General features: G+C 38.0%; 4 protein-coding genes and 1 long non-coding RNA gene across 5 annotated transcripts; all 5 read left to right on the forward strand.

The window, feature by feature from the left end:
- Positions 1-334: 334 nt before the first annotated feature.
- On the forward strand, positions 335-4,074 carry LOC146754367 (kinesin-like protein KIF20B). Its single transcript, XM_085527553.1, has 5 exons — positions 335-553; positions 675-791; positions 984-1,122; positions 2,427-2,611; positions 4,003-4,074. The coding sequence occupies exons 2-5, from the start codon at positions 741-743 to the stop codon at positions 4,072-4,074; spliced, it is 447 nt and encodes a 148-aa protein (XP_085383679.1). The 5' UTR covers positions 335-553; positions 675-740.
- A 3,296-nt stretch (positions 4,075-7,370) lies between these two features.
- On the forward strand, positions 7,371-8,858 carry LOC146754368 (uncharacterized). Its single transcript, XR_014939025.1, has 3 exons — positions 7,371-7,550; positions 8,203-8,314; positions 8,767-8,858. It is a non-coding gene; the product is annotated as an uncharacterized LOC146754368 (long non-coding RNA).
- Positions 8,859-9,317: 459 nt separating this feature from the next.
- LOC146754369 (osmotic avoidance abnormal protein 3-like) lies at positions 9,318-13,441 on the forward strand. Its single transcript, XM_085527554.1, has 4 exons — positions 9,318-9,447; positions 11,258-11,420; positions 12,577-12,844; positions 13,344-13,441. Exons 1-4 carry the CDS (start codon positions 9,344-9,346, stop codon positions 13,439-13,441), a joined length of 633 nt encoding a protein of 210 aa, XP_085383680.1. The 5' UTR covers positions 9,318-9,343.
- Positions 13,442-18,085: 4,644 nt separating this feature from the next.
- On the forward strand, positions 18,086-19,376 carry LOC146754370 (uncharacterized). The gene is made up of 2 exons (XM_085527579.1): positions 18,086-18,761; positions 19,202-19,376. The coding sequence occupies exons 1-2, from the start codon at positions 18,307-18,309 to the stop codon at positions 19,359-19,361; spliced, it is 615 nt and encodes a 204-aa protein (XP_085383705.1). The 5' UTR covers positions 18,086-18,306; the 3' UTR covers positions 19,362-19,376.
- A 379-nt stretch (positions 19,377-19,755) lies between these two features.
- On the forward strand, positions 19,756-23,586 carry LOC146754371 (kinesin-like protein KIF20B). Its single transcript, XM_085527555.1, has 6 exons — positions 19,756-19,884; positions 20,283-20,343; positions 20,589-20,714; positions 20,978-21,117; positions 22,316-22,471; positions 23,401-23,586. Exons 1-6 carry the CDS (start codon positions 19,771-19,773, stop codon positions 23,584-23,586), a joined length of 783 nt encoding a protein of 260 aa, XP_085383681.1. The 5' UTR covers positions 19,756-19,770.
- Positions 23,587-23,591: the final 5 nt, after the last annotated feature.

Here is a 23,591-nt window from a genome sequence, read left to right on the forward strand (position 1 = left end):
CACAAAGGCAGCTTGTTTCTCCCCAAAAAAATAAACTTAATTCTTTTCTTTATAAGAAGCATTAGAATCTTACAGAGAAGATGAAAATCATCTTCACTATGCTTTTAGACTGCGCATAGACTAGACCAAGATGTGTGGTGTTGCTTTGATACCTTATGAGGAGCACCGGTATCAGTGGATGAAGCTAACATTGTCTCAGAAGCACAATAATGGAGTACTTTTGTTTATAGTTGGCCTGAATACAGTACAGGTGTGTGTTGCAGTAGTACTTGTTCTGAAATTCTAGGCTCTGAGTAAGAAGTTTAGCAGGGTCCAAAGCACTTGTGAAAACAGTAAAATATTATTACTTCCTGTGTTAACAAATGAGTCTGTTACAATAGGATGATGAAAATAATGCTGCTTTAATGTGCTAATCATCAAACAGAGGATCTAGTCAGATTTCTAACTTCCAGCTCTTTAATTTTAGAGGTCTAGTTTGGAGCCTTGGGGACACATACAAGTTTGCCTGCGTATTAAACCCTTTACGGCACGGGAGAGAGCAAATGGGTCACAGGTAAGGCATTTATTTAATCATAAACAAAAAGCAACCCTTAAAGTATATATGTTTTCTTTCCTTTAAGATGACCTTTTAAAACTTTTTTCATGCCTGCATTAGTTGTGCTTCCTTGTAATAGGGATGTGTTTCACTTGAGGACTCAACAAGCATTATACTGAAGTCCCCTAAGAGCTCATTGGGAAGAATGAGCGATAAAACTTTAGGACAGGCAACACAGAAGTTCACCTTTTCACGGGTAAATTAATTGTCTTTAAATGATTTTAAGTTATTTATGGAAAAAGTTGCTTGTCTTCTGTTACTTCATATAAAGCAAACAAGTTTTTCTTAACTGTCTTTAGAATTATCAACGTGTATCTGACTCCTTACAAGTACCTAAATATTGCTTAAACAAAATAAAGAGATTAACCAGCTTCTTGGTAACATTCAGGTGTTTGGACCTGAAGCAACTCAAGAAGAATTCTTTGAAGGTACTGTGAAGCAACCAGTGAAAGAGTTCTTAGAAGGATGTAATTGCCTTGATTTTACGTATGGCGTTACAAATGCTGGGAAAACTTACACATTCCAAGGTATGAGCAGAAATGCTTTTTCCTTGAATTAATTTCTTAAAGTGAGAACTACTTCTAGAAGAGAGAGATGTTATGACTTCTTACCTAGTTACTCAACAGGCCTTGTACGTTGCCTTCTTTTGAATACTAGTAGCCTTGAAAAGTCGTCTTCTTCCATAACAAATATTACTAAATTTACAAGTGTGTAAGACAGCATACACTACAATAACTTTGGTTTTTGTTCCTACTATAAATGCGTGCATCTTAAATGCTGTTCTTTATTTGAAGGCAAAGTATGTCTGAGTTTGTTTGATTTATTGTAGGCAGAAATTAAACATTCTGAAACATTTGATCAAGGTATTTCAATCTTTTTTCAAATTTCTGATTTTAGTAATAACAGCAGCATAGAAGATTGTGTTCCCTGAGCTTTAGTAGTACAGAAATAATACATAAATGTCCTTTCTGGCTGGGAGCAGTTGTTTTTTATGTTTAATATTGTCATAACAAATGAAACGATTGGGTTCACAGGAAACAAGTTCCCCTTATTTCTGTTATTTAGTGTTCTGTTACTATGTATTTCCAATAGTTTTATATGTGTGGAGCTGAAGACTTTCCCATAGTAATACCTTTTTAGGACTTAAATATTAAGAATCAACAGGGTAGTATGTTCAAAAATTATCTTTCTATGCACCTTCCATACAGCACTATAGAAATTCTTCTGCGTATTGTCCTCTCTTGTGTTCATGACTGACTTTAAAACACTGAAGCTTGCTTGGTATTTAGTGACAGTGGAAAAACTAAGGCGTGAAGTAGGCAAGATGTGGAGGTAGTTGTGTGCTCCAAGAAAAGGCAATGGGAAAGGAGCTGAGTTACTCTAACAGTTTTTATGAGACTTGTAGATATTTCTAAATAGGGTTTGTGGGACGAAGGGAATGTTGTAGCAGAGACATCACTCTGGTTGTTATTTCAGGGTTGTTTCAGAGCGGGAAGGGAGCCTGGTAAACAGTTGAAAATCTGCACGTCTGTTAAATGTGGGAGTTTGCTGTGGGTTATTTTTTCTTCTTAAGGCTAAGCTTATGCAGAATATTCTGGCTGTTTTAAAGTGATGCCCTGTAATGTCTAAGGAATGGGATGTGAGCTGTTGCTTAAAGCCAGTATTTTTCAGGGAACAGTCTAGTAACACTGCAAACATTGCTTCAGACTGTAACTGGCCTCTAAATTCTTTGTGTATACTTTGAGATTAGAATCAGTTATCTTTGTCTTCATTTATGTTTATATGTTGCTTACAATAGTAACCTGGCCCTTCTTTTGTGTATTGCTTACAGGGACAGAAGATGATGTTGGTATTTTGCCAAGGACGATGGATATGTTGTTTAAAACTGTTGGAGGAAGGCTATACACAAAAATGGATCTGAAACCTATTCGGTGGAGAGATTACGTAAAACTGACTAATGACAAAGTGAGAGAAGAAATTGCTCTTAAAAATTCGTTGCTTCTTCTGACAAAAGAGGTAGGAAACTACTTTATAAAGAAATGATGAGTACATGCATCTTGTGATAGTTCAGTGTTATCCTTTCCATTCTGTAATGAAAGAGGGTTCTGTATTTACACACAGTTTTCTATTTGTCTTTCTGTTCCTGCTGAAAAAGAATGAAGCATCTTATTAGTGGTGTGCTACACCACACTGGGGTATTTTAGTTGTGGAGTATGTTAACTTGATCTTACTGATGAGGTGGTTAAGTGTGGACTTCACAGTGTGAAAGGCAGGTGGCAGTAAAATTCCTTCTGAATTATTTCAAGAGCACAGCTGAGTATGAAGTCTGGCTCCAATGATCTTTAAGTATTTCGGGGAAAAACAACACCTGTCTTCTACATGAACCAAAGATGTGTAAAACTGTTCTAGGTTTAGTGAGTATGTGGAAAGAAAATGCAGTGAACAGCTATATGCTGATCTCATCCTACTCCATTAGAGAGTTAAGATGTGATCGTGCGATATAGGTGCCTCCTCTAGTTTCAAGACCCGTGTTCCTAGGTAAAATACTTGACCTTATAAGCTAAGTAGGTACAAGCTTTGCTGACTATACAAAGCCAGATCTGGGTGAGTGTCATGTAGATGAAAACTTCTATGGTAAAAGTTTTACTTCTAAGCATACTGTATCTGGTAGGTGAGATTCCTCCTCTTCAGTAGATGAGAATTTCTTTCTACTTTTGTGCTCTATAAAAAAGCAACACAACCTGAAGCCTGGGAACTGAGTATACATCTATGAACATCATGAGATCTACATGTTGGGAGCTATTCTGTATTTTCTATGACCAAACTACTTAAAAATATTATATTTACAAAATTTAGTCATAACTTCATTTGTGTAACACTTTGATAGCCTGAGTTAAGAAATAATAAGCTGCTTATCTACATTAAGTGATCAAGTATTCTACCTTAACTTCCTTTTCTGAGAGTTGACCTAATAAGCCATAGGATATGGAAGTCCTGAATTAAGAAAATCCCAATAAGAAAAATATTTCAGGAGTCCAAGATTCGTGAAGGGTAAAATGCAGATTATAAATGGGCTATTGAAAATCATCTTATTAAATAACTCCTTTTCCTGTTGGGGATTCTCTCCCTATTTGTTCTTTTTCTTTCTGAATCAGGAAGCTGAAATGCATCAGATCTTATAGTAAAGGAATTGTCAGAAATGAGTAGTAAGGTGAAACCAGTCAAAATGTGTAGCCAGGATTTTTGTGTTGGCACCTTGGAACTATACTGTATTGTTTTCTGGTAGAGCAATACAGCTGCTTTTAAAATAAATAAATAAACAAATAAATAAATAAATAAAAGCAACCAGTGGTGTATTGGTGCTGTACATCAATAATAAATCCTAAAGTCTCTGTTTTCTTTCGTAGGTAGACCATCACAACAGCACTAATGACAAATCCCCAGCTGATTCTAAGGGTATGTTTTATATTAAACAGTAGCAATTAGAAAAGCTTCTGTAAGGTCAACGACTGGCTTTATTGGCTAATCACAGAATCACAGAATCACAGAATTACCCGGGTTGGAAGGGACCTCAAGAATCATGTAGTTCCAACCCCCCTGCCTAGCAGGGCCACCAAACATACACACTTACTAGATCAGGTTGCCCAGGGCCCCGTCCAACCTGGTCTTGAACACCTCCAAGGACGGGGCATCCACAACCTCCCTGGGCAGCCTGTTCCAGGACCTAACCACCCTTCTAGTAAAGAACTTACCCCTAACATCCAACCTAAATCTTCCCTCCTTCAACTTAAAACCATTTCCCCTAGTCCTGCTATTATCAGCCCTTTCGAAGAGTTTACTCCCCTCCTGGGAGTAAGTTCCCTTCAGGTACTGAAAGGCTGCAATGAGGTCACCTCGCAACCTTCTCTTCTCCAGGCTGAACAAACCCAACTCCCTCAGCCTGTCCTCATAGGGGAGGTGCTCCAGCCCCCTGATCATCTTTGTGGCCCTCCTCTGGACCCTTTCCAAAATCTCCATATCTTTTGTGTACTGAGGGCTCCACACCTGGACACAGTACTCCAGATGGGGCCTCACAAGAGCAGAGTAGAGAGGGACGATCACCTCCCTATCCCTGCTGACCACCCCTCTCCTGATGGAGCCCAGGATCCCATTTGCTTTCCGGGCTGCCAGAGCGCACTGCTGGCTCATGTTAAGTTTCTCATCTATCAGGACCCCTAGGTCTTTTTCAGCCGAGCTGCTCTCAAGGACAACTCCTCCCAGCCTGTACAGGTGCCTGGGGTTCTTCCGGCCCAAGTGCAAAACCTTGCACTTTGCCGTGTTGAACCTCATTAGGTTCACCCGAGCCCAGCTTTCCAGCCTGTCAAGGTCCCTCTGAATGGCATCTGTTCCCTCCACCGTATCAACTGCACCACTCAGCTTGGTGTCATCAGCAAACTTGCTGAGGGTGCACTCCATTCCCTCATCGATGTCATTAATAAAGATGTTAAAGAGCACCGGTCCCAAGACAGACCCTTGAGGGACGCCGCTCGTTACCGGCCTCCACCTGGACATAGAGCCATTGACCACCACCCTCTGTCTGCGGCCTTTCAACCAATTGCTTATCCATCTAGTTGTCCACCCATCAAATCCACCTCCCTCCAATTTGGAGATGAGGATGTGATGGGGGACCATGTCAAAGGCCTTGCTCAGGTCCAGGTAAATGACATCGGTCGCCTTCCCTTCATCCACCAACGCCGTCACTCCATCATAGAAGGCCACAAGATTAGTTAAGCATGACCTTCCCCTGGTGAAGCCGTGCTGGCTGTCTCGGATCACATGCTCGTTCTTTATGTGATCAAGCATGTTGTCCAGGAGGATCTGTTCCATAATCTTCCCAGGCACAGAGGTGAGACTCACCGGCCTGTAGTTACCCGGGTCGTCCCTGCTCCCCTTCTTGTAAATGGGAGTGACGTGACCCTTCCTCCAATCATCCGGGACCTCACCTGACAGCCACGACTTCTCAAATATGATGGAGAGCGGCTCAGCAACCACCTCAGCCAGCTCCTTCAGGACCCTGGGATGCACGCCATCTGGCCCCATAGACTTATACTCATTCAGTCTAAGGAGGCACTCTCGGACTTGCTCTACCCTTACAGTGGGGAGGGATTTACCTCCTTGGTCCCCACATGGAGGGATGGGGGTGCAAGACTTAGGGACGTGAAAAAGACTAGAATCCTGGCCACCAGTGAAGACCGAGGTGAAGAACTCATTCAGCACCTCAGCTTTCTCTTCATCTGTTGAAGCCATTTCTCCTTTTGAATTTACCAGAGTAGGTACGCCCATTTTGGCCTGTCTCTTCTGGCCAATGTACCTGTAGAAGGTTTTCTTATTGTTTTTCACATCCCTCGCCAAGTTCAGTTCTGCCTGTGCCTTGGCTTTCCTGATCCCACATCTGCAAGTTCGGACGGCATCCCTGTATTCTTCCCGGGTGACACAGCCTTGTTTCCAGAGCTTGTACACCCCTTTCTTCACCCTCAGTTCTCTTAGCAGGTCCTTGCTGAGCCATGCCGGTTTTCTACCTCTCCTGCCCACTTTCTTAATCAGGGGAATGGAGACCTCTTGTGCTGCCAGGAGGGCATCCTTGAACAGTAGCCAGCTCTCCTCAACGTCCTTATCTTTGAGGGCAGCGCGCCAGGGGATCTTGGCCAGCATTCCATTGAGTAGCTTGAAGTCTGCTCTTCTAAAGTTGAGCATCCTGGTCCTGCTCTTTGCCAGGCCCACATCGCTTGAGATCACAAACTCAACCAGGGCATGATCGCTGGAGCCCAGGCAGCCTCCAACCTTGACGCCTTTGATGATCTCCTCAGCGTTGGTGAGCAGCAGGTCCAGCAACGCTTGACCTCTGGTCGGTCTGTCCAATACCTGAACCAGAAAGCTATCATCAATGGATTCCAAGAGCCTTCTGGAGCTCTTGCAGCTCGCCGTGTGGTTTTCCCAACAGATGTCAGGATGGTTGAAGTCCCCCACCAGGACAAGAGCCCGTGAGCCAGACGCCTCACGCATCTGGAGCAAGAAAGCCTCATCAGCAGCCTCCCCTTGATCAGGTGGCCTGTAGTATACCCCTAATACCAGCTGACCTTTATTAGTCCCATCTCTAATCCTAACCCACAGGCTCTCAACCTGTTCTTGACTCTAATGCTGATAATAAAATGACTCTAATGCTGATAATAAAAGGATTATTTAGCTTTTATTTGTAACAGAACGGAATAATGGGCAGGACATCTGGGCAGAAAACAGAAGGAATAAAATGGCTAGGAGACTACTGGGACATCTATCATAACCTGGTTTTATGAGGTGAAAATAAAACAAAGAAAAAGAGTATGATTTCTGATAAGATCCCTAGTGGTTTTCCGACAGGCCTTTAGGGCACTTAAGAACTCACTAAATACTTTTTTTTCCCTAAAAAGTCAGAACGAAGTGTCCTTACTAGTTCAGTTCTCTATATTGTAAAGACTGAAGAGTTCTGAATATTTCTAACCCAACTATAGATGTTAGATTGGGTTTTGGAAGTGAAAAAGCAAGCTTTATAGCAGGCGTGTCTTTGCAAATGTGTAGGGCAAGCATCTTGACTTCCAGATACTTGGTGTTTGTATGAGAGGTGGGGATTCTCTGTGTTTATGTTCTGGGAAAAGTTTTAAGCTGTAAGCTTAACTATTACTTATTTTTAAATGCAGCTAGTTTTACTGTCTCTACATTGACTTGTAATATTTTCTACTTTGCAGGTGCAGAAAATCTCTCAGAAGGATCAGACCAACTTAGCAGATTATCTATAGATGATTTTGTGAAGTTCTCTGGGTTTCATTTTTTGAGATTTACAATGAATGTTTTTATGATTTACTGGCTCCTTTATCAAATGACAGAAAAAAAAGGACACTTTGCCTTGCTCAAGACATCAAGGGATATTCTTACGTAAAAGGTAACTAGAATACTTTGCAAACTGCCAAGCTTGTCATGGAATAGTGTAACATGTTTCTTCTGAGATAGAAAACTCTTAAATGTGTTCAGTGTAGCTCTAGAAGTGTCTGCTTGAATGTGAAGGCAACAAGCTACATGTACGTATCTGCATCTTCAACAGTATTCTCCTTATTCCTGTACTTTGCCCATAAAGCCTGTGTGAACTCCACTGCCTTCATCATCCTTGAAAATGAGAGCCATACAGTCGTTATAATGCAGACAAAATCCAGATAACCCATCCCCAATAAAAACTACAAGCTAAAACAAAAAACTTCTCAGATTGACTTCTGCACCAATGAATACAAACTTTCGGCTTCTGTAGTTTAAGAACTTAGCTTTTGTACTTTCAGTACTAAGGCTGCTTGCTTAATTTGGATGGAACATACTTTAGTATACTGGTAGGATAAACTGTTGTGCTATACTATACCTTGCCCTTTTCTGTGGGAGGAAGAATCTTAGTCTTATCTGCCATCAGCTTGTCGTATGTTTGAGGCAGAGTTAATGAAGTATTTTATTGTCTTAACTAAATGTTCTTAGTTTGTATACCTTATTTCTTGTTCACTTTCTCTTTTGCTAGCGAAGCTTGCAAAAATCACTTTTCCTTCTTTTGAAAGGTTTGCAGTGGGTTCAGATTTCTGATTCTAAAGAAGCTTTCAGACTTTTTAAACTGGGACAGAAACACCGGAGTTTTGCAAGCACAAAGCTAAATACTTGCTCCAGCTGAAGGTGGGAAACTTTCACTAACATTGGGTGTAACATAGTGTGGGGAAGAGGGATGAATGAAAATATTGTTTATGGCTTTTTTTCGGGGAAGAGGCTTTAAAAAGGCTTGATATCTAGTGTTCCATGTGATATTTTGTGACAGTTTGTGATTCTAGTGCTTTGAACTAGAAGGATTAGTCCTTCAAGCAGATAAGTGCATACAAAAGCTAAGTGTTTTATCAAAAACTCTCAACAAAACAACTAAGCCTTCTTCCATGTAAGTAATGGTGGTTCATGAGGGGGAAGAAAAGCAAAATAAACCAAGACGGAATGTCTCTTTAAAAGGTTTAATGCATCTAGTAGAATTATTGTTAATTGAATCTGGAATAAATCCAGCAGTGTTTTGAACAGATGTTACAGATTTTAGAAAATGTGTGTATTTCTGGCTATTGACCTTGCTTCATTTCTCCTTTTAGCCACAGTATATTTACAATTAAGGTACTAAGAATTGAAGACCTTGAAATGCCACGAGTGACACGAGTCAATGAGTAAGTTCAGAGCAGAGTTCCCTTCTTCTTTTAGGATGAAATTGTCAGTTACTTTCAGTATTGATGTATTGATATTGGGCTACGGACACTAGGTTCCCTGATACAGCCTCCTGTATGAGTGGTGGTTCCCCATTTCCTGTCATTATGCAGTACTAAACCATCAAGTTGTAATGCTGTTCTATATCTTGTGCCCACTGTTCCACACAGTGTTCCTTTATCCTTCTCACTCAACTTCTGAACTAATGTAAATCCTCAGAAGGAAGAATATGGCAGAAAAATGGAAGCTGTGTTGGAAAAGAGTTTGGCAGGAAGTAGTGTGCAACTTCACTAGGAAAGCAACATTAAAAAGCATGAAAGGGTTCAAGAAATTGTTCCTCTAGGAGGAGTGGTTGTGTTGGAAATGATAAATAATCAATGTACATTCAAAGGTAAGAAAACTTAATTTTCCTTATCTGCCTTCATATTATCACTGTGTGATCTTGCTGGTTCAGAAAGGAATACCAAGATGTGCAATGAAGGTGACAGACTGAAAGAGAGTGGAAATATCAATGCATCTCTCCTAACTCTAAGCAAGTGTATTAGTGCACTCAAGATCAGTCAGCAGTCAAAGTAAGTCCTTGTACAAACTGTAAACTAGTTGTAGATTTCAGATATCATGTACAATGTTTAAACTATTGTTTAAAATGCAGAGTACGAAACTATGTTATGAGTGAAAACTATCTGTAGGCTTCTGCAGATGTGTGAAGACTTAATGATCTAAGAAAGTGATCTATAAACTTGCCTTCTTTTTGTTGTTGTTTTTTGTTTGTTTGTTTGTTTTTTCAAATAAAACCATTCCAGTTCTAAATTTCTGAATGTGTTATCATAGACTTAAGCAAATTAGCGTTGTGGTTGTTTTTTTTTTGTTTTTTTTTCTGGCCTTGCCTTCTCAAACAAGTTCTGGGGCAGATTATAAAATTAGTTTTCACTATTTTCACTTTAAATGTGTGAAATGTTAGACCTTTTCCTCCTTTGTTAGTTAGTTGCATTTATCATTTATTTCTGCTGTAACAGTTTTCCTCAGGGATATTGCTGTGCTTTGTCCTAGCCAAGAGACATGGTCAGAATATATATATTATATATATATAATTTGGAAAAGAAAAATTATATATAGATATATATAATTACATATATACATATAGATATATATAATTACATATATACATATATATATATTTTTTTCCAAACCTTGATGCAACTTCATCATTCTTTCTGATCTAGCTAACCAAATTCAGAGAGAAGAAAGCCTGCTTGCTACTTCTATTTGAGGTTGTGCTCTAAATGAGTGCAGACAGAGCTTTCTGTATTTTAAACAATGTAGTATTTATTTACAGTCACAGCTGGATATAATTGCAGAATTCTCTGCTGATTCTCATTTGAAGGTGTCTTTCTGTCCCAAAGATTAGGTGAGCTCTGTGTTCATGAAATGCCACACTGTGCCTGGTAGCCTATTCAAATTCTGTTATGCTTAAAAGTAGATGAAAATAGGCCTTGCTACTGGATTAGTCTCTTATCTGTCTGTCCTTTCTAGGGAAGAAGGATTCCTTAAAATTAGCTGCTGCTTAAAGTGCTTTGATTTATTCAGAACTGTTTTATTTGTTGGTCCTGATCACTTGAAATTTTAACAATATGGGGGAAATGTAGTGATGACTTTGATAGTAATTTTCTTTAAAATAAGAACTCATTTACCACTCCTGCACTAAAGCTACTTATGGGTCACGTGTGTTGTGACAGGAGCGTAGCTATGTGAAGCTTTTAGCTCTGTTGGCAGAATTCAGTAGCTGTAAAGAGTCCAGCAGGTAACCTCACTAGAGAACAGTGTGTTTAGTCACGCTTTAGGAGTTCTCTCCTAATTTTCTGTACATCACCAGCTGTTTGATTCAGTGACTTAACCTTGGTTTAGGAAACACCAGAGATGTTGTGATAAGTATATGCTTCTTTATTTCCAAAGTATTTACTATTGTCCTTTCCTAGAGACAATATACTGAGAGAGTGGTTATCTCTGATTTTGTTGGGTACTGTTTTCTTAGAAGTAGATAGGTCAGTTTGCCAGATGTGGTAAGGGAAAGAGAAAGGTGAGAGAGAATTTAAGCTAACGTGAGGCTGTATGACCTATCTTAGGCTGGATGTTGAATGTACTTTTTGTTTTAAATGTTCTCGTGGGTTGTCTAAGAAGATAATGGCTGCATAGTAGCTGGAACAATCATACAACCTGTCTGCAAACTAGCAAAAAGATTAAATTCAAAACAACCCACAGCTCAAAATGATTTAAAGACTAGTGCAGTTATTAATGTGTTGTCTTCCACTTGGATAGCTCTCACATTGAAATGAAGCTGTTAACTTCTGTTAATGGGATTTGTTGTGGTTTTTGTCTTCAAAGGGTGCAGCAGCACATACCGTTTCGTGAAAGTAAGTTAACACACTTTCTTCAGGGATTCTTCAGTGGAAAAGGGAAGATACACATGTTAGCAAACATCAGCCAGTGTGCTTCAACCTATGAAGAAACACTCAGTGTGCTAAGATTCTCAGCTATTGCACAAAAAGTGAGTATGTTGTAGTCTATTTTGTTGATCAGTACTTATGATTTGCATTTAAAGAAAAAATTCTGTTCTTCTAAGAATATGAATCTATTTGTGTAGTATCTGTAGTGAATCTGGGTGTTTGTCTCCATACAGCAGTCAGGATTTTTAATTTAGTGTTTTAGTTGAGCTTAATTTTCCTACAGAGTTTTCTAAAAATCTCTACTGGGGTCTTTGTGTTTCTTTGGGGCGTGAGGGCAGAAGCATCTTCTGAGAATCTCATTCCTAAAAAGTATTCAACCTAACAAGAAGCAACTTGTTACATCTGGAGGAGATTTTATGCTATTTACTTAATTTTTCTCTCTTCTCAAAATATGATCCCATGTAGGAAAGCAAATCCAGCTACCCCATATGTTGCTGCTGTTGTAATTTTGAATATTGTCCAGTTCAAGTGTTGACAAAAGAAGTGGAGCAGTAAAGAGTTTGAAAAGCTGTGTTATGGCCATCAGATGCTTCAGTGGGAAAGTGGGGGTTAAGCGGAATGGGTAGGAGTGAGTGCTATGATATAACACTGAAGAAGTTAAGCTGTCAGATCAGTGCTACAGTCTTGATGGAAAACTTTGAAGTGCTGAGAGTTTGTGTTTGAAGCACAATTGATGGATGTGTGCCCTTGGATTGTGGCCTTATCTGAAAGAGGTTAAGTGTGAAAGTAGAGGGAGCAGCCTATGAGGGTGATGTGGCGCTGCAAGACAAAGAACTGAAAAGATGATGATCAGTTGCATTGAATGCAACTGGAAACTCAAAACATAAAAAAAGCAGAAATCTATGGCTGCATGAAGTGGCAGTTCTTGTACATTGTTGGCCTAGTGAAACTCTTGAGGTTAAAAGCAGGATTGGAGTCTGCAATAACTCTGTTGTAATTTCTTGAAAACTGGTTTAAGTAGTGACCAAACATCAAATACTATAAAATATATTAGCTGTTACTAGAATGCCACTTATCTTCCCCCCATATGAATCACTGTCATGTTGTATGTGAATTTGTGAGGTGGGTTTTGAAGCTGAAATTAAAAACTTCTTGTATGGCTGTGTTCATAGTGGCTATCCAGACTATCTGTAGAAATAACAGTTATTATGTAGTCAGCTATTCACCAGTTTTAACTGATTATAAATTACGTTTCAGGGTGGAGAACATAGCATAGTGCCTGACACCTGTGTTGATCCTGAGGGCATTCTTGATTCTGTGCATTATGATGTCATGGATATTAAAGAGCAAGCTGAGGCAGCACATAGTTCCATTGTATCCCTGGGGGACCCGAAGGAAGATATTGGCTGGTTTGAAAAGCAGCTGGAGAAAACTAACTTTGAACTAATGGAGACCAAAGAAGAGCTAACAGAGAAAAACAGCAAACTACTTAAAACTGAAGAAGAGCTGATGCAGAAGAACAAAGGTGAGTTATGCGATGTGAAAGGTAGAAGACAGAAATAGTTCATTAATCTAAAAGAGAAATAACCAGTTTGAGTAGGAATTAGAGGAGATGTTCTACCTTTGGAACCATAGCCTGTAGATAAATGATAGTTTGTTCCGTGTGTATATTCAGGTTCAGCAATTCCACGGTTTTTGGTTATTTCTTTTCTTTTTTTTTTTCCCCCTCTCCTTTAAACTGCAACTAGCAGCTTTACGCTTTCATAAGTATGGGGTTAAATGTCTTCATCTTGATTTTTACTTTTATCTTGTAATCTCTACTCTTCTTTATGTCTTGTTGATGCAATGTTTTCATTCCAAGAAATATAGAAAACTTTTGAATCACTCCCAATAAGTGAAGACCACATGCAAATTAATTAATCTGTTCAAAAGCTACCTAAACATTAGAATATCTGGAAAAATTGATTACTTAATAAACTATCTATTGGCTACTTATGTAATACAAACTTTTCTGTGTGTTACAGACTTTGAAATGCAGATGATTAAATTGGATGAGTCTGTTGAGCAACTTAAAGAAGCAACTGAGGTAACTTTATCAAGATGTTGTGTAAAATTGTTTTAATTAATTAATTAATTATTACCAACTTGTGGTAGCTTAAAATGCTATTCCAGTAGGCTCAATTAATAGATTTCTTACCGAGCTTAGCTTAACTGAATTTGCCTTTAATGCATTGTGTAATTCAGCTACTTAACACTACATTAGAAACTGATGACTGAATTTTTTTTATTTTTTATTTCCAATCTCAATCAAGGTGCAGAAAGATGACATTATTACAGAGCTACAAGACTTAAAATCTCATTTAGAAGAAAAAGTAAAAGATTATGTGACTTTTACACATCTCCGTATCCTTATACAAAAAAAGAAAAACACTAATTCTATGCTTGTAATCAACACATTTTTGGAAAACTGATTTTCTGTATGTAGCTGGTACTCGCTTGAAATTGTAAACAATTCAAATTTATCTGAAGGTAGTTGTTGTTAACACAAACAACAAAAATATCAGCGTGTTCCACTAACTCCTGCCTCACACTCCTACATCAGAGGAAGAGCAACAGTAAAAGTATGTTGAGTAGAGTTGGAAGTACGAGTATGAATGGTCAGGATATCTCCACGTTCTATGCAGTCCATAAAACTTTATCCTGACTAATGTACTGCGAGCTACTGAATATGTGAAGACTAGCTTGATTAAGTATGTGTGCATACCACTTCTGGTGGTTTTTGTTCATTTTTTGATGTTTGGTAGCCTGAAGTAGCTCTGAAAACATTTATAGTTAATTCTGTCACTCAGATCTCTAACCTTGTAAGCTTAGCAACTTGACCCTTCTTAGTCTTTGACTGTCTGCATCACTGCAACTTAGTATTTCCATGGTGTTAAAGCTGACTGTGATGAGTAGCCATGTCCTCACCTATTACTTCTTCCAAGAACAAGGCTCCAACTCTATCTGTGAGATTGTGTGGCCTGAACACTTCTGAGGCTTTTCTTTTCATAAGCTACTAAAGATGAATAATCAGTCCTTGGCAGTGCCAGCATGGCTTAACAATCGTCATCTTGTAAGTATTGAAGCTTCACTTGTGGTCAAGGACACAATCTAAAATATGCGTGACAGAGCTGACTAAGCTTTAAGGTTGGATTGTATCTGTCACGATGAAAGTGATTTTAGCAGCTTAGCAGAAGTGTGATGTGATGAACTTGTATGAGAGCTGACCATTTGCTTTTTGACCATGTTTGTAATTTTGTTGACTTCTTGGAAACAGGAAATTCTTTGATAAACTGGTAAACTCTTGATTGTGTGCAAGTCTTTTACTTTGTAACCTGCTAGGCTCTTGCTTTCCCTTGTATACTCTACCGAGTATTGCACTTGTCATTATCTGAAGGTGTACTTGTTCTGTCTGCTATTGAGATTTGTAACTGATGTCTATAGAGTCACCGGGTAAATATTTTAGCTGTATGGTTTTGTGTAAATATTTGCCTACAGAAGATTACTGAGACTTAAGTGCTCCTTTTGTTAAGCTTCAATGTAACTGATCTTATATCAATACAGGAAAAGACTACCTACCATTTAACTACCATTAAAGCAGAACCGGCAGAAGAGAACACTAATAAAGGAACTGAAAGCAGCCAATTTTCAGTGCTTTCAGTTAAAGCACTGAAACAAGAGAAAACTGAGTTGGAAGTGGGAAGAAAGCGCAGTAGTGATGAAGATAAGCCTACTGTGGAAGAGCCACCTCCAAAGAAAGGTACAGTTTCTTCCATCCTTGAACAGGGTGTCTTCCAAAACAATAAATTGCTTCCTATTCCGGATAGGAAGCAAAAGGCTGTGAAGCGCGTACCTTATGGTATAAGGAGAAAAGCCACTGTGTTAAACTGTAAATAGAAGTAACTGTTATGTAAATATCCCTTTTTCAGAAGGTCCTATGCTGTTCATTTTTGAATGCTTAAGAATAAAAGTTTTTGGCACTATTTTTTTCCTTTTTGCTGCTTTTTCCTCATCTGTTGATGCACTTGCAGATTTGTTAATAGTTTTAAAGCAGTTTCTTTAGGATTGTTTCAACTGCTGTTGCTGATCTTCTGAGTAGCATCAGCTGTTCAAGTGCTTTTTTTTGTTTGTTTGTTTTGTTTTTCCTGAAGCAATCAAAATTGTTGACAACCTGCTAATTGCTCGCTCATGGGCAATATTTGAGCAAAATGGTTTGGATAAGCTCTGATGCATTTAACTTCACTTCTGGGCACAGCTGAGCATCAGTGTTCCTAGAATTACGGAAGGCATATACAATGTAGAAGGGAAAATCTAAACCTTAGCTGTAGTCCCTTCCTTTCTTGTATTCCTCTTGCAAAATATGTGCAAGGGAGAAAGTCAAGGCCTTCTTTGGATGAGATGCTGTTCTTGGATGATTTGTCCCTGCTGCCTTTATTTGGCATAAATATTGAATCCTAATGTGACCACTGAATGGCATCACATATAAGCATCTTACCAGAGACTGAGGGAGGGATGTGGACTCCTCCATACTCCAAATAGTAGTGGGTTTGTTCTAATCATATGACCAAAGCTCTCATTTAAAAATTAATGACAGCAATGCTCCACATAGGAATTAAAATGGGTAGCTGATAGTCACAATGTCAGCATGAAGTTTTCGGTTAAGAAGTACTGAGTATTCAATCATGTTAAAATTTTCTTCTATTTGTGAGTATTAATAGCGTCCAATTTCAAAAACCGCTTCGTATATATTCTTTAGCTATGTTAAACATACACAGTAGAACAATGAGCACAGGTGTGTTGTGCTGGTTCTTTTGTAGAATTAGTTATATAAGTAGCACGAGCAAAAGTGTTTTAGGAGATGCTAGGTTATCTCAGCTTCAAGTTCAGGGTATTTACACCATTCTCTGAGCTTTTAGGTCTTGTTTCCTATGCTCTGTAATAATGCTTTTTCCCTACTTCCTCTGTAAGGAGCTTCTAGACTGAACATTACACATCTTCTCCCTAGTCTTATTTATCTTGCTTTAGTACTTGCTTGTTGTTTTCAGCATAAAGTGTTTAGATTACTTATAAATCATATTCCCCTCACTAGTGTTGCTGGGTGAGCAGTCAAAACCCAAAACCTGGTTTGGGGTGGAATATGCCACTGCTGTTTCTTCAGTATGACTTTTAAATCAGTTGAGGGCTGTATATAAAACTCCTTAGATGAGTTAAGAGGCTGTTTCCATGCAGTACATGTGAATCTGTATGTAATGCAGGCTGCACGTGGGCACTATAAAATTCTGCATTGTAGTAATAAAAGGACTGTACAAGAATCACCATTGAATATATTGTTGTGGTGACCCAATCCCTAGTAAGTCTTGACTTATATTTATTTTTTTTAATACTTAAAGTATGCATATTATGGAATGGACATAACTGGATTCTAAAGCAATGATGAAATACAGCAGAAGTCGCTTTTGATAGAAAGAAAATGCATGTGATTTTAGCTAATTGCTCACCAGTTAAAGAAAAAAACAGCCCCAAGCTAATGGAATATTTATGGAAACTTGAATCTGCAAATTTGTACAACTTTATGAGTGAACTTTATATGCAAAAGAGTAAGTGTGGACAGAAGTAGGAATCCTCATATTTTGTTTAGAGATCAACTGAATAAGAGAGACAGATATCAACACTTAAGTGATCAACTTGTCCAGGGTTTTATCTTTCTTTTGAAAGTAAGAGGACTGTGAGTTTGAATGAAATTTCTTAGAGAACTGTTTATCTACCATTTAGATGTAGATGGAGTGATTCCTGGCTGCCTTATAGGGATTGCTGAAGCACGGAAGATAGAAAGAATATAGCTGTGAATTATCTATCTCGTTCCCATGTTTCTTAAATCTAATTAGATTTTCTACTGGTGTGGAGTGGAAGGTTTGAGTAGTGCCATGGTAAAAGTGTTCTTCCAGACTGAAAACCTTTTGCTCTTAATTCTGTATAGAAATCTGAGGCACCTGATTACGTGTTCAGAGGACTTTAATTCCTTCACTAGTATCAAATACTATGTGATGTGAGGGCATGGCTTGCATATTACGACAGTGTTTCACTTAGAAGTTGCTACTTGGTGTTGTGAACTGCTATGTAATAATGATTTTAATCAATCTGAGCTACATTCCTTTTCCCTTTTTTGTTTGTTTGTTTGTTTGTTTGTTTTACAGTAGTTGTAAATGAGAGAAAGAAAAGGAACACTGTAGAGCAAAGGACAATTGAACACATGAAACAAAAGTGCTCCGCGTACCGAAAGGAAGTACTAGCACTGAGGGAAAGAACTGAAATCTTGGAACATCATTTAACTGTGCTTGAAGAACAATGCAGAAGAGAAAAAAATAAAAAAGAAGATTTCAGTAAGCAGGTAACAAGCCTGCGTATTGAGCTTTCTTTTTCTGAAGAAACAGCTGATGCCCTCCGTGAACAAATTCTGCAGGGTCAAGCTGACTATCGGGAAATTGCTTCTGAACTGGATGAACAGAAATCTATAAATATGACACTTGAAAACAAAAATGCCCAACTAACTAACAACATAGAAGTTGCCAAAGAATGTATAATTGGTAAAGTGTCACAAGTAAAAGAAATGCGGACCAAATTAGATGAATTATACAAATGTCACTTAGAGTTTCACGCCATTGCTACTGACTTTGTCAGTGTAAAGGATTCCTCAGACTCTGAAAAAGATGAGACATGAGAGGGATATCTCAAATTAGTTCTGCATGCATTCAGTCACAGACTTCTTCCATCTCAGATCTTGTGCAGGACCTCTCCTTTAACTATAGTCTTGAAAGGATTTGGGAAGTATGCAGAAATATTGTTGATGTTTCCTCACAAAAAAGTCAGCACATCAAAGCACTGCTTCAAGACAATGAAAACCTAAAGGCGGGACTGAATAATGCTGAAAATCATAATCGTCAACTTGTAATGAAGCTATGTGAGATTACAACTCACACTAGTCAGGAAGAAGATCTTGTGAATCAGTTACATGAGCAAATAGAAAAGAAAACTCAGGAGTTTGAAGAAAAGACTGCAGAAGATCAGAGAGTGATTGCACAATTTCAGGAGGAAGTTGCCAACTGTGAGGTAAAAATAAGAGAGCTTGAATATCGCCTGGAGGCTTACAAGACAATGGAAGACAATGTGTCAAAACTCAATGAATTACTTAAAGAAAAAGAATCTATTATTGTTAATCTAGAGACAGTTACAGCAACTCTGCAGGAGAAGTCTGCAAATGCAGACAAAAAGTTTGAAGAGTTAAGTAGCAAAGAAGCAAATCTGATTCAAGACGTTATGCAGCTTAAAAACAGCTTGGAGCAGATGAAACACTCTCTTCGGGAAAAGGAAAAGAGTGAAATGGAGAAAGTGCAACGTATAGAATCGTAAGTAACCACTGAGTTAACTTAGAGCCCTTTGAGAATGAACTAGAGTTAAAAATAGTTAATGGGAACATCCCTTCGACTTAATGCATCTGCATGCTTATCAATAACCAAACTACTACTTTAGGATGCTTTGGTATGCTACTTGAGTTCCAAGGGAAAACAGGAGTGTGCAAGGAAATAAAGAATAATATGGGGATTTCTGGTGGTTTTGTTGTACATCCCTCAGAATAGCATCTGAATAATTTATTGCTTCAGAATCTGATTATGAGAAGCAAGCTGAAATTCAAAAGTAATTGTTTAAATCTTGTCACTGGTCTAGATAGATTTAAGAGTCTATTTACAAATAGAAACCAACAGGCAGGGCATGGATTAAGCTGTAATTGCTGTTTCCATGAGATGTGTAACAATAATGTTCTTTGTCTCTTTATTTTTAACATAAGGCTAGAAAATATTCTTTCTGAGAGTTCTGCCCTTGTACTGAATTTGAAAAAAGATTTGCAGAGGAAAGAAGAAGAGTATGCAGATCTAAAAGACAAACATTCTGATGCCGAGAAACAAATTCAGCAAGTACAAAGCGAGGTTTGTAACTCCAAAGCCTAAAACCTAAGTCTTGTGAAAAAACGCTGATAACTGGGAAGAAGAATGCTATTTACTTGAAGAGAAATAGACTAATTTCCAGAGGCTCTTTAAGATAAGCATGTATATTTTTTTTCTTCAATTTCAGCTTCAGTGATGTTAATAGTTAAAATTTAATTATTAAACAAGAAGATATCTTAAAACCCATTTTGCAGGATCTTAGTCTGAAAGTTTATTGGGTGTGCTTGGGGTGGAAAATTGAAGCTTAAAAATGAATTCATGTCTTCCTTGGTAACCTTGCACTTGCTGTCATTTTCCTACTCAGCACTTGTTTGTGAATTCCTCTTTATTTAACAAAGAAGTATTTGGCCAGGTTGGATTACAGAAGTCTTTTAATGAACCGTGAGCTGTGCTTACATTACAGGTGTCCACGATGCGTTCTGTGGAGGAATCCCTCAGGATCAAGACGTATCAACTTGAAAGGGTTATTAACTATTTTAAGGATGAGCTGGATTATAAAGACTTCTATATCCAACAACTTAAGCAGGTATTTTACTTGCTCTTATTTTTTATTAAATGAATGATGCAGGTTTTCCAAGCAACAGGAAAAAGGTCAAAAAAAAAAAAACAATTGGAGCAAAATGAAGGTGGCCAACTGAAATTAGTGGTAGACCATGAAAGATATTCAAATAATTAGTCACTACAGAGCACTGGCAGATTGCTTTAAATACAATAATCTGCATAGTAAATACATATGTAATACATGCATATAACCTGATCTTGTTGAGTGACATCACGATATGTTAATTGAAATGTCTTACCATAAACTCTTTTTATCAGCTTGAGTCCTTATTTATGCTATATGAAAAACTTATTAATTCTAGGCTGTCTTAAAGATTCTGCTTGTTTTTACTGTGTATGCTTTTCTTTCAACATGAAATATAGGAGCTGGTGGAAACTGAGAGGATGGAAGATATCTCCAAAGACTATGACCAACTATGTGACGGTCAGCCATTATTTGTGTGTGTGTGTGTGTGTGTGTGTGGAATATCCGTGTAAATGTTGTCACATTGCTAATGACTTTGAGTCTTCTGTGTTTCGATTTTAAAACATGTCTGCATATATTTGTATGTAAATATTTCAATGGAGATGCTCTATTTCTTTTAAAAGAGCTTTTGGTCATGGGAGAATCTTGATTTGAGAATAATGGGAGCTAGTAGGGAGTTCATCTGTAAATTTTCAAACCTTCAGATCTGTGTGCAAGGGATAGAACAATTGAAGTTATGCGGATGACATTAGAAGAACAAGAGGAAATGCAGCTTGAACAAGATGAAATGCTTCAAGCTCAGTTAGAAGAGAACCAAAAATTAGCTTCAGGTAATCTTTCCAGGGAAAGGGAGCAGGGATGCAAAAGGGGTTTAGACGTACTGTGATAGCCACTTCCATTTTCATGTAACTGTTACTTAGGCATTAACGTTCCATAGTAAACAACAAATCTCTTGTAGTTAAAGGCTTCTGTTATTTCTTTATGTCTGTAGCAGATAAAACTGAAGCAGCTTTAGTAAAAAGTCATTGGTGTGGTATTTCAAATATATATTTGAAATGATATGCTATCTAACCTCATTTTGTGTATTGAGTAGAACTGATTGCATGGAAACAGAAATACAGTGAGCTGGAATACCAGAGCAATAGTGACTGGCAGCAAAAGAACAACGAAAGTGATGAGGCAAATTTGAATGAAAACAGTACAGAATTAATAAAGCTGCAAAAAGAGCTGGAGGTAACTTAACTTCAAAGTTGTAACTTGATAAAGTAAACTGTTATATTGATTACAGAAACTTCCTGTAAAAGCTGCAGTGCAACATGTAATAGGGACCAGGTACAGCTTTTTTGTGGTACGTTAAGAATGGCATCACTGATGCCCCCATAGTATAGGAAGTGTAGCCTTCCCTACATTATGCTGCCATGAGCAGTGCTTCTTTTGCTGGCCTCTGAACAGTTAGTTGTCTTATCCCATCTGATGTTATTTTTTGTTGTTGTTGTTTGTTTGTTTTTTTTTAAATAAAAGTAGTGGGCTGGCATTGGGAGTTTTCTAAGTGAGTATACAATAGGTTACATCCACTCTGTTAGTGGAATGGTTCTGAACTTCTTTCCTCCTTCACCTTGAGTAAGCTTATTTATGATATTTTTTTTAATGCGCAGAGCCAATTCACTTTTTCAAGAAGAGGGGAAAGTTGAACATTCATTGCTTCATTCTATACCACGTCAATGTGCTATAAGCAGAGTATACTTATACAATTGTTGTTTGCAAGAAAGGAATACTAACTCAAAGCAAATTGTAACTTACGGTGTATTTGTCAAAACTGTTTTCTGTTAGTTGCTTGGGCAACTAATATAAGCTATCGAAATCATCATCTAACTTTATCACCAGGAAGCCTTTTTTGTTGGGCTGCGGGTCTAGGAATTTTCCTTGGTTAAAAGACTTTTATTTTTTCCAAGCAGTTTCTCAGGTGCTCTGTCCTATATATGAGAATGTCTGCCAGTAGGTTTGATAGGAAAGGAGACTACTCCTACAGTGTAAACTGTGTTGCTTTTCTTTGTCTTTCAACCCTGAAGGAGCTGCAAGTTTTTCTACAACTGCTGCAAGGCAGCGTAAAGTGTTAGAAGTTTTTAAGTTAAAAGAGTTTTTCTTATACTGACTTTTGGTGTAAGTTCTGTAAAGCTTGTGTGAACATTTATAAAGAAAAAGAGATGTTTTATGGAGGCTCTCCAGTCTGAATAAGAAATACTGGAAATGATTATTTTTTAATGGAAAAGAACTAATGATTATCCAATACCTGCCTTTGGGAATATTCTGTAGTAAAAACTGCTAATGTTTCTGTTATCTTGCAGAAACAAGTCTATTTAATGATGACCTGGCTTTTAAGACTTTTATTCCTTAATGACTCACTATTTCATTTTTGGTTTCTTTGAAACAGGAAAGTGAGACTAAGTATCAAACTGATAGAAAAAAGTGGCTGGAGGAGAAAGAAGAGCTCCTAAATCAGATAAAAGAAGCAGAGAATCTTCGCAACAAAGAAATGAAACAATTTGCTGAGGACCGACAACATTATGGAAAGCAACAAGCAGAAACTGTAAGTGATGAGGTCCTGGCAGAGTTGTCTGGTGCCTGTAGTTTGGAGACAACTACATACCAAGTATTAACAGTAAGGGTGCATAAGAGCAGCTTGTCCAAGTCCCCTTGCTTTCTTATGCAGCAAAGCTCATATGAGAACTGCTTGATTTGGAAAAGGAAGGAATGGGGGGGCCACAAAAAGAAAGATCTTTCATAAGTGCATAATGGAATGTCACGTATATGGGACATCAATAAGAAAATTACAGTTGAAAAATAGATCACTATTTAATGAGGCTAAGAAAGTATTTTGTACAATAGCTTTTGTTTGTTCTCTTTTCTGCAAAGCAGAAGGCCTTTAAGCCTTTATAAGGAAGAAAAGGCAATTGAGTTTCTAAAGAAACCCCACAAACTTCTCTCCAGATACTGAATAAAAATACTTGGTCAGACGGCCACAGTTTTGCTCCTTTATCACTTTCCAAATAGTGACTGATAACAAAGTCACTTGAGTTACTTGAGCTGTTTGCTGGGCTCTTGTCATGTAACTTCTTAAACATGTGAATCTGTACATTCTGCAAAGCTTTTTTTACATCTGGAAGTAGTTAGTCCCGACTTTCTGGACCTGCAAGCAGCATAGAAGGACATGAGGAGCTTAGTATTATTATCACTTTGTGACTTTATTTTCCTAAAGCTCATTGGTAATCATTAAATGAGCAAATTGAAGTTCTTAAATAATACTAATATTTTTTCACAAGGAGAGTAATGTAGGTTGTCTAATAGAAGCATGGTTTTGCTTCTGTAGGTTTGTAGTGCAACTAGTTCTAGAGCTCCTGTGGATCTTGAAGAGATCATACATTTACTAAGACTATAAAATGGTGCTAACTACCGAAGTGTTAGAACAGTTCAGTGTGTAGTAGGTGATGTTCATCTGTTCATCTGTTCTTCATTTAGGAAAGACTTGTTGCCCAGCTGGAGGAAAAGGACCGTAATCTTCAAAAGTGGCGTGAGGAGAGAGATCAGTTAGTAGAAGCTTTGGAAGAACAGCTGAAAAGTTTGGCTTTAAATAAAAGCTTGGAGCAGATGAAACATTCTCTTCGGAAAAGGAAAAGAGTGAAATGGAGAAAGTGCAACGTATAGAATCG

The sequence above is a fragment of the Coturnix japonica genome, chromosome W (genome assembly GCF_054131305.1).
Source record: "Coturnix japonica strain WE chromosome W, WE-NBRP24, whole genome shotgun sequence".
Taxonomy (NCBI): Eukaryota; Metazoa; Chordata; class Aves; order Galliformes; family Phasianidae; genus Coturnix; species Coturnix japonica.

What these genes read in the sequence shown, in the direction of transcription:
- LOC146754367 (XM_085527553.1), top strand. Translation starts at nt 741, where the DNA reads ATGAGCGATAAAACTTTAGGACAGGCAACACAGAAGTTCACCTTTTCA. An exon ending in AGAAGTTCACCTTTTCACGG is followed by an intron (nt 792 to 983) that starts GTAAATTAATTG and finishes GGTAACATTCAG; the next exon opens with GTGTTTGGACCTGAAGCAAC. An exon ending in GAAAACTTACACATTCCAAG is followed by an intron (nt 1,123 to 2,426) that starts GTATGAGCAGAA and finishes TATTGCTTACAG; the next exon opens with GGACAGAAGATGATGTTGGT.
- LOC146754369 (XM_085527554.1), top strand. Translation starts at nt 9,344, where the DNA reads ATGTGCAATGAAGGTGACAGACTGAAAGAGAGTGGAAATATCAATGCA. An exon ending in TCTCAGCTATTGCACAAAAA is followed by an intron (nt 11,421 to 12,576) that starts GTGAGTATGTTG and finishes ATTACGTTTCAG; the next exon opens with GGTGGAGAACATAGCATAGT. An exon ending in GCTGATGCAGAAGAACAAAG is followed by an intron (nt 12,845 to 13,343) that starts GTGAGTTATGCG and finishes TGTGTGTTACAG; the next exon opens with ACTTTGAAATGCAGATGATT.
- LOC146754370 (XM_085527579.1), top strand. Translation starts at nt 18,307, where the DNA reads ATGAAGCTATGTGAGATTACAACTCACACTAGTCAGGAAGAAGATCTT. An exon ending in AAAGTGCAACGTATAGAATC is followed by an intron (nt 18,762 to 19,201) that starts GTAAGTAACCAC and finishes TTTTAACATAAG; the next exon opens with GCTAGAAAATATTCTTTCTG.
- LOC146754371 (XM_085527555.1), top strand. Translation starts at nt 19,771, where the DNA reads ATGCGTTCTGTGGAGGAATCCCTCAGGATCAAGACGTATCAACTTGAA. An exon ending in ATATCCAACAACTTAAGCAG is followed by an intron (nt 19,885 to 20,282) that starts GTATTTTACTTG and finishes CATGAAATATAG; the next exon opens with GAGCTGGTGGAAACTGAGAG. An exon ending in AGCTGCAAAAAGAGCTGGAG is followed by an intron (nt 21,118 to 22,315) that starts GTAACTTAACTT and finishes TCTTTGAAACAG; the next exon opens with GAAAGTGAGACTAAGTATCA.